Source organism: Tiliqua scincoides, chromosome 1 (assembly GCF_035046505.1).
Source record: "Tiliqua scincoides isolate rTilSci1 chromosome 1, rTilSci1.hap2, whole genome shotgun sequence".
In the NCBI taxonomy this organism is placed as follows: domain Eukaryota; kingdom Metazoa; phylum Chordata; class Lepidosauria; order Squamata; family Scincidae; genus Tiliqua; species Tiliqua scincoides.
Window position 1 is genome coordinate 64,951,517 of NC_089821.1, and position 16,585 is coordinate 64,968,101.

The window sequence follows — 16,585 nt, forward strand, 5'->3', positions numbered from 1 at the left end:
CTCTGTAACAGACAGGTGCACGTGAGTCTCTCATGGTCATACTTCTCAGCCTCAGCTATTTTTTTCAACTACTGTACTGCAGAGCAAAGAAAACTCATTGCTTGTCTTCATCCCCCCACTTTGAAGTACTGTAGTATAGAGGAACAAATCTTGATATCTGCCATGCTTCCAATTCTACAAAAGGGTCCTGAACACTTGCTTTAGGTGTATGGGTGGAGGGAGTCTTCTGTATTAGCAGTAAAGCTTCGACAAATATGTATGTACAGTATGGTAGAAAACTGAAGTGACAGAGAAACAATTCCTTATAATGTCCAGCAGAGGGCAGAGCATTTACCAAGTAATTTTTGGGTTGTCAATTGGCACCTGTATTAGCTACAAGCATCGAGCCATGTCCTGTACAGGTTCTCCTGCTTCAGTAGATCATTATGGTCTCCTATTCATTCTGAAGGGATTCTATGACTGTAGCTGCAAGCATTTGGTTTCACTGTTTATGCAGCATTGTACAGTGCAATTAATAAGCAGAAGTGTTAAGACAACTAGTGCCAAAGGCTGCACTAACTTCCAGTAAAACATTTTGTCCTTCACATGGTTTTCCCTTGCAGTAGGGTATCTGGGGGAAACATTTGTTTTAGAAGTCATTCAAACTGTGTAATCTAACACAGAGCTGTAAACCTCCCCATGTAGCTAGTGGCCAAGTTGCTGTATAGTAGGAGCTCTCTTAAAGAGCCTGGCTACAGTCCCAGAAGGAATGATGAAGAGATCTACGATAAGAGATGTTGAGACTACTGCATGATATTCCCAGTGATTCTGTTACTACTTTATTCAAGGCCAAACCAACAGCATGTCCTTGCTTCAGTTAGGATGACTATTTCTGCTTGAACGTATGAATGTTCACAAATATATAAATAGTTGCAAGTAAATATATCTGCAATTATGTGAATACTGGTAGGGGTACAGATTGTGAAATTGGACATTTAGGAAATGTTGGGAAAATACTGCGAGGATATGTCTGCTACTTGCCCAGTAGCTAAGAAAGGATGAGGGGGAGGACCCCCAAGTCAATCCAGCCTACACCAGCTAATATTCCTAAACAAATGCAGTGGGCATAAACTTTGTTAACTATGTAGACAATGCTGCATAATAAATAGAAATGCACTTTCCTCACATGATTCAACACAGTGGTTCTCACACTTTTTAGTCTCCTGAACCCTTTCCACTTCAGTGGACTCTTGGAGAGCCCTGCCAGTGCACGTGCGGCATCTCAGGGAACCCCAGAGTGTTGGCGCATGCACAGAGTGCTGCAGCACCAAGCAGATGATGGCCACTTATGGTGTGCTTGTGGAGCCCCTGGAGGGGCCTCAGAGACCTCCATGGCTCCTAGGAGCACATTTTGAGAAACACTGATTTAGCACCACCTCAAAGTGCAATCAACCCAGACAGAGGCCCCTTTTTATATACCTCACCTTTGAAAGTGGAGAAGGTGAAGAAGAATTATAATTTAGCTATGAATTATACTCTGTGAACCTCCAGTGAACCTTGTGTTTTCTATGGACAAAAGAGTGCAATGCAGATAATAGCACATTGAAAACAATGCCCAAACATTTTTTGGGGCCTGGACAAATGTGTAATGCAGGTACTTCTTATGTTCTTATGTTCTTACTTCATGATGCCTCATCTATTTTGAAAAATTGAAGGATTGATTGGGGTCCTTTCACTTCTTTAGCTCCCTTTATTCAGGCTCCTGTTGTTCCTGACTGCCTATTTGTATCTAAAGCCAAACACTGCAGTATAGAATGCAAGTATATTAATTATGTACAAGTGCATATTCTCATGAAATATCAACAGAAACTCTGGAACTTAAGAGAGCATGTCATATTGAATGGCACACTTCTGTCTGTCTCAAACTACATGTCCTAGAATTTCCAGTACAAGCATTCTTGCGTGCTCTCTCTCTCTCTCTCTGTATGTATATATGTTCATATGTACTAAAAGAGGGTCTGGACCAGCAGCTCACTATTCAGAAAGTTACTTGTGAGTAGAATACTGCAGACATGATTTTGCGTGTATTTCTACATATTAGGACTAGATACTCCCACCCCCTTTTTAATGAAAGGCTGTGGAAGGGGCTACAGCCCTGACTACCATCAAAGCAAGATGGTTGGGGTGAGGCATTTGACCCCACGCCACTTCCATCTCTGATCTGCATACCTAAATGAATGCTTTCATCTCATTCATGCATTATGTGTTCCTGATATGCATGCATTTTCTATAATTCTACAGAGGATTAGTTAGTATCAAAAATAAGTGTGCATAATGAAATAAAATCCAATCACATATGGATATGATGTACACATATCAAGGATAGCATCCTATAATGTCAGAAGCAACCCTCAGAAAAAGGTAAAAGGTATAGTATGAAGCTCAGTGCTGAAATATATGATGGGGGGCATTATCGCACTTCTGGGTTTGAACCATCACAGAATGCAAGGGGGATGAGAGATTATATGCTCCTCATTAACAAAAAATGTGGAAAGCTAGCATATTAGAGAGACAATGGTCTTGGCACTGACATGCTAGTTTTCTGGATATATTGTACATGGGATGAACTATTGCCTTCCCCAGAAGCATCACAGAAAGAGATTGCTGAGCTTCAACTGATCCAACATGGATCATCTTATGTTTTCTCTTGGGCTGCAATCCTATACAGTATAGGCTATACCCCCTTCCCTGGGAGTAAGCCCCATTGAACACAGTGGAACTTGTGAGTTGACATGCATAGGATTGCCCTGTTCATTTCCTTAACACTCAAAAGTAATACTTTTTCAAAAGTACAGTAAGCGGGGGGGGGGGGCACTGCCCAGCTGTGAAACCCTTGCTGTATTGTGTCCAACTGGGGCTGCTGTTCAGCCAGAAAGCAGCCCAGTTGGAAGGAAAGCAGCTGTAGTATTCTGGTGAGGAGTTTTTTTGTTCTGTTTCCCTTGGGAGAAACAATGTGACTTGGCAGGATGCATGATTACTAGAGCGGTCAAAGTATAAGGAAAGGGACTTAGTTTATTGTTTATCTGTCTAAAGGACACGAGCAAGCCAGAAAGAGAGGAAGGTAAAGTCTCTTTTCTGGGGTTCAACCCTTGTTGTCTCATAGCCTGTGTGTTTGTTTGAGCTATAGCACAACACAATGCCCAGTCTGCCATCCTTTCTCCAGCAATTTCTTATCACTCTTGTTTGACATAAGATTAGTTTAGAGGTCTTATGAAATCTTAGGTGTGAGATGTTTTAGAGAAGAGCTTCCCATTACTCTTGGTTCCTAGTCCTAGCTTTTACTAGCTCTGCTCTCTGGTATACCACAATTTTTAATTATGATTCTACCATTTATATAGCATGTGGAACAGAGCAGAGGGAGGGGGGTGTTCATGCGTGCATGTGAGTATGCACACATATGTACATATGCTGGCCAATCTAAAGCCTCCATGAGAAATATTACACATAATCACATTTGGGTCAAGTTCAAATACACCTGCTTATTTTCTAGGTGTGTGGAAGTAAAGGTGCAGCTGGAGAGAACGGAAGCCTTTTTGGCCTGCCTTTTGCACCTTGGAACTCAGGTCTGGAATGGGGCACCCACTTTGTCCTCAATGGCACAAACCAGCCATTCACATCTGGCATGCGCCTTGTGCTGTCAACCCCACTGGGTCTGACTTGGAACACTTTATCTGCTTCAGCTCCTCTTTGGTGCAGCCGGGAAAGCAGCCCAGTGAGAGAAAAGGGGAGGGGGGATTCTTGAGCCTTGCCAGATGTGGAAAAGGAGACTCCTGCAAGGGTTGGGGGGGGTGAGCCTCTTCCCAGTCAAACAACAGAGCTGCTGTGTTTGGAAGGGATCCTCCTCCCACCGCATCTCCTCTCATGGTGCCTCTGCCCCTGTGGGGAGGGGGGAAGGCAAGCACACTCTTGCACATACACACGCACACAGGCAAAGTTTTCCACTCCTAACACGTGGGCTGGGGGAGCTCAGGAATCTGAGCAGCCTGACTGTGGGGAGGAGTCTGTTCCCAATGCTGCCCCCAGCCTGAGATCATTGATCCCAGCTCCCCTCCTCTGCCCAGGAGGAGCCCCCAGCCTCATCCTTTGGTGGGGAGGAGAGGCCAGAGAACTACCATGCTGTAGGGGCCTGTGGGAAAGGAGGGAGGGAAAGGAAGGAAAGGGCTCTGAAGTGAGCATCTCTGTGGACTGGGAGACGCCTGTCATGTTTGCGGAGCTGCTCTTCCAGGCTGCCTGTGTGTCTGTGTTCCTTGAAGGGGCCCAGGGGAGAGTCTACACAGGAAGGAAGAAACTTGCCAACTTCGCCGTGGAGAGGTACCCCCCCCCCCCAAATAGCCATCCCTGTACAGAACCAGTCAAGTCCTAGACCTTCTCCTCTAGCTACCTTCCCCTCTTCCAGAATTTGACTGGGAACCTGGAGACCCCCTGAACTGGGCCAAAGACTTTGTAGTGCTCCTACTTACACCAAAGTGAGCTTGCAGAGCATGCATATGTCTAGGGAATGCAGTGTCAGCATGTAGGAATACTTTGTTTCCCTAAGGGTGGTCATCACCTCTTTCTCCCCATCTTGTTGTGATCCTAAGTCTGAAGTGCTGCTGATTTCCCTCTTTGCACAGATCCCTCCTCCTCTAAACAATGTGTGAACTGTCAGGTCCTAGGTTGTGATTGGAAACCTGACAACATCGGCTTCCGGGTCAATTTGCACAACCACAAGAGTGGCTAAAATGTTGACTGACTGAGATGGCGCATTTGATTGACTGAGCACCTAAGCCCTTGCTTTTTTCAGTGCAGGCTGATATTCCCCCATCCCCATCACTGACCACTCTTAGAAGATGCAGTTTTGCATGTTTGTAAAGCTAGTGGTGGTATGCAAAATGCAACCTGTGATTGCAGCAGAAGATTTAGACAACCTGTTCCAATGAACATCACTTCAATATGGAAAAGAAAAGAAGAAAAGAGTTGCTAACCATGAGCAGAGTGGTTGTGGGGTTTAGCCCAGAATACTATTTAGCATTGCTGTATGATACCTTTTCTGCCTATGTTCCTATATGTCCTGGATGCAGCTGTTCTCTCCACCCAGGGTCTCCCCTAGCCCATGCCTTTGTGCATGGGCTAATGAACCTTTGTGTGTATTAGAAAAAATGTCCCTTCCTCCCGGTTGGAAGTTACATTCCACCAGCTCCATCCTCCTCTCCTTGTCTGAATGGTGCCCCCTTAGATGCAGCACCCTTGTGCAAAGCACAACCGTATGGGGCGGCCCCATCTCCACCCCACCATTCCCTTCTGTTCTGTTTGCTGTCTTGATATCAACCTTAAGACTTTTATTTCCATCACATGAGAATGGTAAGGCCATAGCAGCACCATTCCGTAACACACAAGCCCCCAAGCAACATGGCACTGGGAAGGTTTGCATTTCTATAGTTTGTACAAAGGTGGACAGCCAGATAAAACAATAAATCATTGGTCTACCTTCTTGTGCTACAGCCTGTGGTTCTAGTTGCCAAGGAATGGTTAGTGTAGTATCATTTGGGTTTGCCTTTGCCTCCATGGCTTTTTCTACAGCTTCAATATAGTAGGACCAAACCACAAGTTCTGCTCAAGACATTAAGAGGCATGCTGATGACTGCCAACTTTTCTTTTTAAACAAAAAAGCAGAGAGGGGGGGAACAATCTGGATCAAGACTATGGCACAAGTAGGATAGGATTAACCTTTTTTCTTGCACTGTTTCCTTACAAAATTCTGCTTGCCCAACTGTTATTTGCCCTCAAAGTAGCTATTTGGAGCAATCAGCAGCTTCAAAAGGAGGAATAATTTTAAATGGGAAATTATGGCCGGGAGCAGTGGCATAGCTAATGATCGTGTAGCCGGGTGCCAAGTTCAAAATGTTGCCCCGGAAGTGATGTCACAACCGGAAGTGACATCACGCTTTTTTAAAAAAGTGAAAATTGGGAGGAAACTACCTTCCCCCCAGTAGTGGCATAGTTAAGGCATCTATTTGCTACCTGGGGTCAAAGAAGATTTTGTAGGCCCCCCGCATGACAAAATAAAATTTAATTAAGTAAATAAATAAAAAGTTATTGGTTCCAGGCTGTATCATAATAACATCTCATTGGCACTCAGAACAATCAGTCTCATAGGTCAAAACTCAAGTTAAGCAAATCCACTTTTTGTTCTACAAGGTAGTTGTGTTTTCATTTTCTGGTTCATTGGTCATAACGTTTGACAGAATACAGATATTCCAGTGCAGTTTGTTTCACTGCATTCTGCATTAAAATACCTTTCCAATGATATACAACATGATGGTATTATTCATACATACCAAGATTTTCTCAATTTTGGTCACTAGTGTCAAGCTCAGCTTGTTGCCCCCCTAAAACTTGATGCCCGGTACAACTGCTACCCCCTGCACCTCCTTAGCTATGCCACTGACCAGGAGAAAGTGTCCCCCCTCCCTTGTGGTTGCTTTTGTTAAAGAAAAGTTGCCAATCCTAAGCACACATCTTCATAACATACTTAACGTGACTTGTAGATGGGTCCTCACTGATTTTTGTTCCAGTTTTCTACACAATATCTTGCTCAATGTCAGTTAATATGACCACTTCATACTTTGGCAAGCCTGAATGGCTGCATGCATGGGATTAAGTGGTTTCATGTAAACTTGCAGTTTGTATTTGTGCTGCATAATTCAGGCAACCTTGTGTTAATGCTAATCCCAACCTACTATGTGCAGAACAGTTATGCGAACCAAGCCTCTGCTCAGACAGAGCAAAGCTTGGATAGTTCTTAATCTTGCAAATTCTCATCCTGTCTCTGACTCGTAGGCGCCGTCTGGGGCCACATGTTTGCCTCTCTGGTTTTGGAAGTGGATGCTGCCCTGGGTGGATACCATCTCCAGGCAGTGGACAGTGCACCCTTCGTAAGTACCTGAGCCCTCTGGAAAATGTTGTCGTTTCTCTGCATTGTTCCTACATCACATACTGATCTTGTCTGAGGCCTCTTAGCTCGGATTACAAGAAATCCCAAAGTGAGCAAGATGTATAACAGCAACTTGTTCTCACTGGGAATTTGAATCTTGTGAGAAAAGAATGAAGTAGAATTTTCAGCACCTAACCAACTAGTCACCAGGATACGAGGGGAGAGCATGACAGGGAATAAAACCAATCTACATTTGTAGCCTACCTATGCTGTGACAGTTGGCTCAATGGAGACTGAAAACCCTTCAGGATACTGAGCGATCTCTCATCACATGCATTGCCACACATCTCTATATCATGTAATTTGTACCAGTGACATACTTCCCCTTCACCTGGAGGCTCAATGTAGCCATTGTGGTTAATAACCACTGAAAGACTGACTATAGTCCACCATGAATGTTTAGAATCCACTTTAAAAGTCATCTAAGCCAACACCCATGCTTCCCACCAATGGCATCACTAGGGTTGGTGTCACTCCGTCTGGTAACTCATGGTGTCATTCCTATTAACTTTATTTTACTACAGAACAGTATAGGTCACCCAACCAATCCGTAACCAACAAAAACAACAACAACAGTGGCCAGCTTGGTGATACACAACTGAATAGGAGTTCGAGTATTAGTTCTGAAACATGAAAAAGGGAGCTGACTCATAATCTTATGGGTCCCGTGCTGTGTCATAATAACACCTCATTAGCTCTCAGAACACTCAGACTCATTGGTCAGTTTTGAGTTAAGGAAATTCACTTTGGGTGCAATCCTAACATTGTGTTGAGCCAGTGCAAGTCCCCTGTGCCAGCCCAGGATGGTTGCAAGTGTGCCGTAAAGCATGTTTGCACCTCCTTGAGTGTCAGCTGCACCAGTGCAGGAGGCTGCATCCAGCCTCTGTGCTGACAGAGGAAGGTAGGTCCATGCTGGCTGAACACGGCTGGCATAGGGGTCTGGGGGGAGGGTGTGGGAAGGAGCTGTTCTGGGATGGGGAGAAGGTGGGTGGCCGGCGGGCGGTGGGAGAGTGGGGGTGGGACCAGGACCTTGCAATTATGCTGGATCCTGACCCTGTTCCAGAGCAGCTCTGGGCTGCTAGGATCTGCGCCACTGCTGCAGCAGCTCCCCCAGGGTAAGCAATCTCTCATAACATGCATTGCCACACATAATTTGTACCAGACAGGATGTTGCAGCAGCACATCTGGAAAAGATGGGTTTTCCCATTGTAGCAATAGTGAGTCACAGCGCTGTGGCAATGCAAAGGCCTGCTGCATCTGTTCTTGCTGCTGATGCTCCCCATTCTAGTGGCTTACTTGTTTGCGCAGCCACATGGGATCAAGCTGTTGGGTCCTTTTAATGGCTACTACCAGCAGCTGTCATTCACGACCAGCATCTGGCAACAAAAGATAAGAGCACCTGTTCCCCAACCACTTTCACCATTTGTTACTGATGGCTAGAGTTGCTAAGTTCTGATCTAGAGAAAGCAGGCTTCTACACTTCAGGCCAGGGCACACTGATGGGGAAAGTCATGCTCATGCAACTACAGAAGGTATAAAAGAAAGAGAATAGTTTGAGATGGAAAACAGCAGTGTCATTAGTGGATCGTGATGAGCCATGGAATGGGAGCAATTTTCCTCTTCTGCTGACATAGCGGTAGGCTGTAACTATTGCCTGTCCCTAATCAATGCATTCTCTGCCTCTCTGACAGCACTTTGTTCCTTTGGCTGTGGCAGTGGTTTGTGTATTGCTCCCAACGTCTGCTCCTGCAGGGATGGAGGGCAGGGCATTACTTGCCAAGGTAAGGAGAACTCTGTGGGATATTGCTGGTGATTCATGACCATGAGACTCCTGTGAGGAGCTGCCTAGTGACCACAGCAAGAGGTCTTCTATATCTGGGACTGAGGAGGCATTAACGTTCAGCAGTTAGAACACACAGAGACGCTGGAAGCATGACAGATTTGCGGTTTTCCTGAGTCTGAGGTTCCTATATCTTCAGTAACTGTGGAGAAAGAATTTCAGCTGGTGCATGTTCTCCTAGCACCATAGGGCTATGTTTGAAAAAATTGTCCTGGCCAAAATTCTCTAATGGCAGCAGTAGAAAAAAATATTTTGGGATGGGTAACGAGGTGTAGGGAGGTGGCAATCTCTATTACAAGCAGATAAAAAAAGGTTGCTCTATAGTGGAAGAGAGTGATTGATTGGAGGGATGAACTTGCCCACCCTTGCTCTCCTGCAACACGACCTACAATATTCTTTTTTCTACATAATTGTGGAAGCATGAAAGTTGAGATGATATGGACTCTCGCCCCGGAGCTAGAAGCCTGTACTGATTGCAACAGGAGATCTGTAATCTATATCGGCTCTAGCAAGTCAGTGGTTCAGTTTCCTCCTCCTGTAATGTGAAGATAAATCTACATCTCCCCTGGTAGGTTACTTGGTATTTTGAACTTTCTTACTAGTACAAAGTGAAATTGTAAAAGGCTGTTATTTTTATTGTTATTCATTGGCTACCATTGGGTAGCCTAAAGCTGTTTTTCTCTGTGAGTTGCTGGAACACAATGCTGGCTGGCTTCCTTCTGGAGTCTGCTTGGGCTTTGCATGGGGTAACTGAACAATGGCCAGCCTCCCTCTAGAGATTTGGTACCTGCTGTGCAAGAGACTCTGTCATAAGGCACAGCTCCAGCAGTACCTCTTCCTCTGCTCCCCAGGACTCATCTTAAACACAGTGATACTCTAGGGAAATTCATAAATGCCCCCACTTTAGACCAGCAAAAGAAGAATGGTTAGGAGATTTCACTGTGATGGCTAATTTACATCCTTTGACTGGTTCTGAGGGGGCAGGGAAACAAGTAGAAAACTTTTAAGGAAAATAGGCTCCTGTTGTTCGTTTATATGAAGAGTAATAATGCAAGCTATGCTGAGAACAAGGATTGTAAAAACATGTCGTAAGGTTTTGGATGCATTTCAATTTACGTAATCATAGGTTTTGCAATGGTGTGCATGTGAAGTGTATTATTTTTCTCTTATTTTTGTAATCTGTGTTAATATGCAGTGGTGTCATGGTCATTACAATAAAATGCTTTCTCCCTGCTCATACTAAGTCCTGGAGTACTTGGGTCTGGTAGTTCTGCCTCAGCCATTTGGCCCTGCCATGTGGCTTGTTGAAAAGGGCATCCTTTCCTGACTTCCTTTCTAGTCACACCAGTTATCTGCCTCCTGCTGAAGCAGCTGGCTTGTACCCCTTTGGGTTGCCATTGTACTCAAATGGCTGGGTTTTATCTGGGTTCTGTGCCTGTCGTGCCCTACTTAGTTGAACCATTGCTTTCGACAAAAAAAGAAAAGGAAGATGTAGAACCTCATGTAGAAGTTGAGATACACTCCCAAACATGCAGACAGCATTTTGCCCAGTTGCTTAAAAGCCATTTCTGCCCAATGTTGCACTTATGCAACAGGGACCAAATGTGTAGACCTTTGGGATGGGCAAAAATGGGTTAACAGGAGCCAGGAAGAGAGGCAAAACTGGCATGCCTGTGCAGAACTGGGCTAGAGCTGGAGCAGGAGGTGGCCAATGTATTGTCACACTGCTTCTTTGGCTTGCTTGGGATGAGGAAGTAAACCAGAGAGGGGAGAGGTTCTCAAGCAATGAGGTGGTGAGGGACCTTGAAGGGAGCAGCCAGCAGCAACAAGAAGGCTGCTTGCCTACCCACTGTGCCAGCCTCGCCATCAGCCTGCCCCCTCAGCTCCCTATAGCCCACTGACAGGATCAGAAAAAATTCTCTAGCCCTGCCAAGAAGTTGAAGCAAGGTCAGTGAAGGGGTGAGGATCCAGGGTGAGTCTTGCTGTTTTTCCTCCCATCTCCCCAATCTGAAGCAGGCAGACCCAAGGCAGTGATCCCCTTGAAAAGCCACCTTTCTCCCCTGTACTTAAAAGTACTGCTCTGGCCTTCAATACTCAACATTTTAGGTAGCTCTGTTAGTCTATTAGAAATAATTCAAACAACATGATGTGGTGATATCTTTCTTAGGAGCAAGCTTTCCAGCAAAAACAAAGCAAAATTCTCCAGAACTCTTCATCAGGCTGGCTATCAAAACACAGCAAAAGCTGCAACCAGCAAGCGAGGCAGGCCATGTTGTTATAACCCAAAGTCTGCAGTGAATGACAGTCTTAAACTCTTCCTGCACTCCATTTTAAGTTATGTACAGCAGACTCAGAGGTGACAACACCATGCCCAGTACTCTTCCCCTTATCATCTGCTTTGCCTGATGAAGACTTGTAGAGAACTTAAATGCTTGCTGCTAAAGATCTGTGAGGCCAGGACAGAAATGTTCCTTTTTTGCATCTTTTGCTTAAGGTGGATGTTCCCAATGCAACATTTTCTCTGCTACCTAAGTGAATAAAATGGGGGAGGGATCAAGGAGCTTTAAGAATATAAACAGATACACTTCCACTCAGCCACAGCCCTCTTTTCTACAATAAGCTATATAGAAGAAAAGAGAAGGGAGAAAAGAAGGAAAGAAAAAGAACCCGGTTGGGTCAAATTTTTGGCTTACCAAGGATTTATTTGTGTATCATGGAGTTCAGGGTGTGGTAAATAGGTGTACAGTATTTACATTTATTTACAATATTCACAATGCTCCTATTTACATTTTATTTATTTATTTAGCTTTGTGAACTACATTTTGCTTAAAAAAAAAAAGCACCATATATATGCTAATAATACAAATATCTTGTTTTTATCTTTACAAAAGTCTTGTGAGGTAGGTTAGACTGAGAGACAAAGGCCGCAATCCTAACCAACTTTCCAGCACTGACATAAGGGCAACGCAACTCCAAGGTAAGGGAACAAACATTGCCTTACCTTGAGGAGGCCTCCATGACTGCCTCCCGACTGCAGGATGCAGCACATGCCCCACTGGCATAGTTATGCCAGTGTTGGAAAGTTAGTTAGGAATGTGCTCAAACTGTCTTACAGCAGCATAGAAAATGTTTCAGTTATCATTAGCTTTGACCCTACCAGAAATAGAGAATATCAAGCGGCTGTCCTGATATTCTTTGTAATCGAAATAATAATGCAATAACCCATGTCAGCTGCACATTAACAAGCAAACAAGATTTCCCAAAGACTCTAGGTTCAAGTCCCACTGTGGATTAACAATAGACATATTGCAAGAACCTATCTTAAAAATACTTTTTAAAAAATTGTCACTTGAAACACTGCTGGACCTTGAACAAGGCATGTTTTCTTCTTTCTCTTGAATGGCTTTATTTTAGGATAGGGATGTCAGACTCATTTCCTTTCATATTTATGACTGTCCTATACTATAGGAAAAGTTGACAGTCACAATCATTTTTTGAGGATGGAACATTCTGGTGTGTTCTTAAAATGTTTTTTTCTTCCCTGGCCAGGAAGTGAGAGCGACACATAAACTACAATGGAGAAATGCCAGGATTTTAACATAGCTATAACTGGGCAGCAGTGTCCCCCTTTCCCTTGCTCCCAAAGGTAGTAACAAAGACCAAAGTTCGTGGTCTTTTCATTCACAGTTATTTCGTTTTTAATGTGATTTTTAGAAAAAGTATTAACCTTTTATAAAATTGCCATACCATTATAATACGGTGGAGACGTTGTGTCTAAGTGAGTGTAGCTTATGACAGCCCTGCAATGTAGTACATTGTTCATACAGGTTGTGCCTTGTTATCCACTGGGGTTCCATTCCAGAAACCCCAGTGAATAAAAATAAATCAGTGGAAAAATAGCTTTAAAGACCTAGGCTTTTTGCTCCTCTGTTGTTGCTCCAGAATGCATTGGTATAGACACTATACCACATTCAGCCACTAGATGTGGTGAATAATGGAATCTAATGAAATGAAATGATAATTATTTAATAGTGCAAAGGTAGGAAATGGGATTTTGGTGCTTTTTTCCTTGTTACAAGGCATTTAAAGGTAGACCTCGGTTTCAGTGGTGAGTCAGATCAGTGGATACTAAATCGGTGGATGCTGAGGTCCCACCAGTATTGCAATGTAAAGCAAAGACTGAGGCTGTTTTGAATTGCTAGTCAAAAATCCTTCAGACAAAACACCTTACAGGTTGCAACAAAAGTCAATTTCCTTAAACTGCCAAAACAAAGATATTATTGGAAAGAAATTGAATAGCAATCAGGGCTTCAATATATCACAGAGGAGCAAGTGCGGCCGGCAAAGTGACCCATAAGGTGGGGTGTTACAAGCAAGTCCATACTTTCATCTGTGAGATTGTGAAGGGTGCATGAGAGTCCAAAATAAAAGTGCCAACTAAAAGCTTTAGCATGGAACTGTATGCACTGAGGAATATGTATAGCTATGAATTGCCATACCTTAGAAAAAGAACAGATTATAAAGGATACTATAGCCTTTGCAGTGATTTAAGATTATTTTACTAGGCTCAGCAAAGAGCACCTTAAAGACTATTTGAGCATAAGCTTTCATGGACTACCATTTACTTCATCAGAAGCATGAAGTGAAATCCTCAGTGGGCTGTAAAAGCGTAGGTGAAATAAGTGAGGGAAACGTGTTTTCTTGCTGCAAGAGACCAACATGGCTATCCCTCTGGTAATTACGAACTCTTACTTCTTATGTTAACTTTTATTTAGTTTTTGGGATTCAACCTGTACATATTATTGTAAGTTACTTTGAGGCTATTTTACAGCAAAAACAAAATGTGATATACATGCCTGTCACATATACCAGTGTAAAAAAGTCCAATGGCCCATTTCTTCATTGCAAAACACTAGGAGGCTGTGATTTAGAGTGGAAAAGCAGCATCAGTGATGCTTAACCCATTTCTGCCCAGCCTACAGGTGTACACATTTGATCCCTGTTACGCATATACAATGTTGGGCAGAAATGGCTTAATGCTTCTTTGACTCACCACTCAATTTGCTTAAGATTCAGATTAGACCTTCCAGCTTGGAAGAACTGGAATATAGAAATCCTATATATACTCTTCCCCTTGCTTTTCATTGAGTCACAGCCTCAGGCAAGCTATTTAGATACTAGCTGCAGACCCACACTGGATGTTGCTTGCTCTTTCATCATTATTGAACTCCTCACCTGTTTATTGCCAGGCTTTGCTTTTCCTTAAGCACAGGACCTACTGTCCCTTCACAATTGCTATTCCTGAGTTCCTCTTTTTCTCTCACGACTATAGGGAAAGAGAAGGTCTAGACCAGCCATTTTCAACCACTGCGCCGTGGCACACTGGTGTGCCGCGAGTGGTCCACAGGTGTGCCACAGGAATTTATTAATAGGGGCAATGGGAGATGTGAGCCCGCACTGGCAGCATGGTGTGCCTTGTCAATTTTCAAAAACCTGGTGGCGTGCTTTGACCATTTTAGTGCCTTGTCAGTGTGCCATGAGATGAAAAAGGTTGAAAATCACTGGTCTAGACTCGAGGGTTTCAAGCAGAGCCTCTTCCCAGTCCTATCTGGAGATATCAGGGATTGGACCTGGCACCTTCTGCATGCAAAGAATGTATTCTCTGAGATACAGTCCCTCCCTATGGTGGTGGGCTTGCAGGTTGGGCTTTCCTGCTCCAGCCATAAAGTGTTGGAAGAGCAATAGCATGTTTGATGAGCCACCCAGTGTATATATGTTCAGGGAGTGTGCCCATATCAGTTTCCACTAGTAGGGGGAGTTGGTCCCTAGTTTAAGTGTTCCTGAGTTTCTCTCTCCTACTCTAGCTGAACTTTTCTTTTAACTTCCTTTCCTGTCTTGTGGCTGCAAACTGACTTTTCTTAAGAACTTTATTGGGACAAAGTTCTTAACAAAAGTCAGTTTGCTGTGTGTGGGGCTGCTTTAATCCCTTAGCTCTGCTAACATAAAGCGTACCTGTATTTCTTCCATCTCAGCAACATGTCTGGCAGGGGTGGCCTCGGGGGTTGGGTTGGGTGGGGCACTGACTCCCACACTCATCAGATGTTCCATCTGGCCAGGTTGACTTCTGAACCATCGGTACTGGTGGCTTTTGGCTGGGCCAAATGCACCATCAGGAGGTGGGTGGGGACGCCACAGGGTGCTCTGTACAGGGATTTGCCCCAGGGCCCCCATCAACCTGACACTGGCATTGGTACTTGGGTCCTATTTTTGCCGCTCTCATCTTTTCAGATCCTCCTGGTGCCTGTGGAGAGTATGGCTGTGACCTTGCCTGCAATCATGGTGGCTGCCAGGAGGTGGCGCGGGTATGCCCACTGGGATTTTCCATGACTGAGACAGCCAATGGTGTGCGCTGCTCAGGTGAGCCAGAAGAGGGATATCTTCTCTATGGTGAGCCAGCAGAACCAGAAAGAACTTAAGCCATCCCATCCCAATCACAGGCAATGGTTCTTGGCTGGCTACGGCATCATAAGAGTTCTCTCCCTGCAGTCGAACACTGTGCCCTTCTGGGAGTCTGTGAAGGAGCTCCTTCTGAGGAGCTGAAGGTTGAGGCACACAAGATGGCTGCTGCACAAATATGATTTTAAATTGCTTCTAGCAGTGGTTGTCACCCCATAGCAAACCCTTCATGTGGCCTGCCTTGCTACAATTATGAGGTATCCTTCTCAACGCCATTGCAAGTCTAAAAACGCCAAGGCATGGTGGTAAAAACATTGCCTGCACCGCAATCGGATGAGACTGTGAAGCAGCTGGTTTATTATCAGCCAGTGGTATACTCAGAAAAGAGGCATTCTGTGCAGATATTGCTGGTTATGGCTCAGTAGCTCCACCCCTCTAATGCTTTGTCACCCTTTTGTTCTGAAATTGCCCCCCTCTCTGTTGTCACTGTTCAGTCCCTTGGTCCAGGTCATTTCTTCCCTCCTTTACAGTCACTGACACATGGGAACATCTTTTCCTCAGACATTGATGAGTGCTTGAGTTCTTCCTGTGAGGGACGATGTGTGAACACAGAAGGTGGCTTTGTGTGTGAATGTGGCCCTGGAATGCAACTCTCTGCTGATCGGCACAGCTGTCAAGGTGAGACCGTGTGGAATGGGGGGGGGAGAGCTTAAAAAAATGTTTGCAAGGGTGGTAGAAGACGTTTTCAAAGGTAAGTTTTAGTGTGTGCAACAACACTGTCATCCATTTTGTTCTCAGATACCGATGAGTGCCTGGCAACTCCTTGTCAGCATCACTGCAAGAACAGTATTGGCAGCTACCGATGTTCCTGCTATCCTGGCTTCCATCTGCATGGCAACCGGCACTCCTGTGTGGGTGAGTGTCTCTTCTTTTGTTGCAAAACAAAAGCAAGAGCAGGCCACCTTTCCTTTCCAGAGGTGCCAACTTAGAGCCCAATCCTAGGCATGTCTACTCAGAAGTAAGTCCCATTAGAGTCAGTGGGGCTTACTCCCAGGAAAGTGTGGATAGGATTGGCCTGGTGCCTCCCCAAGAGAACACCCTCCTCCTGTCATTAAGATGAATTTACACTTCATCCCCTAAATGCGGTCAAGGCAGCTGTTGCCCTCACTGTCACAGACATTGATAGGGAATAAATGGTGAACACCCTCCTTTTGGCCAGACCAAAGCATCATGGTTTAAAACCCTGCTAGTTTTCAAGAAAATATTATTTATATAGG

The 16,585-nt window shown here is 44.5% G+C and overlaps 1 protein-coding gene across 1 annotated transcript in view; it reads left to right on the forward strand.

The window, feature by feature from the left end:
• Positions 1–4,240: 4,240 nt before the first annotated feature.
• VWCE (von Willebrand factor C and EGF domains) overlaps positions 4,241–16,585 on the forward strand; it is a 39,835-nt gene continuing 27,490 nt past the window's right edge. Inside the window, exons 1-6 of the mRNA XM_066619799.1 lie at positions 4,241–4,350; positions 6,859–6,953; positions 8,704–8,793; positions 15,141–15,269; positions 15,870–15,986; positions 16,107–16,223. Coding sequence (XP_066475896.1) covers positions 4,241–4,350; positions 6,859–6,953; positions 8,704–8,793; positions 15,141–15,269; positions 15,870–15,986; positions 16,107–16,223 — 658 coding nt within the window. The remainder of the gene's footprint in view (positions 4,351–6,858; positions 6,954–8,703; positions 8,794–15,140; positions 15,270–15,869; positions 15,987–16,106; positions 16,224–16,585) is intronic.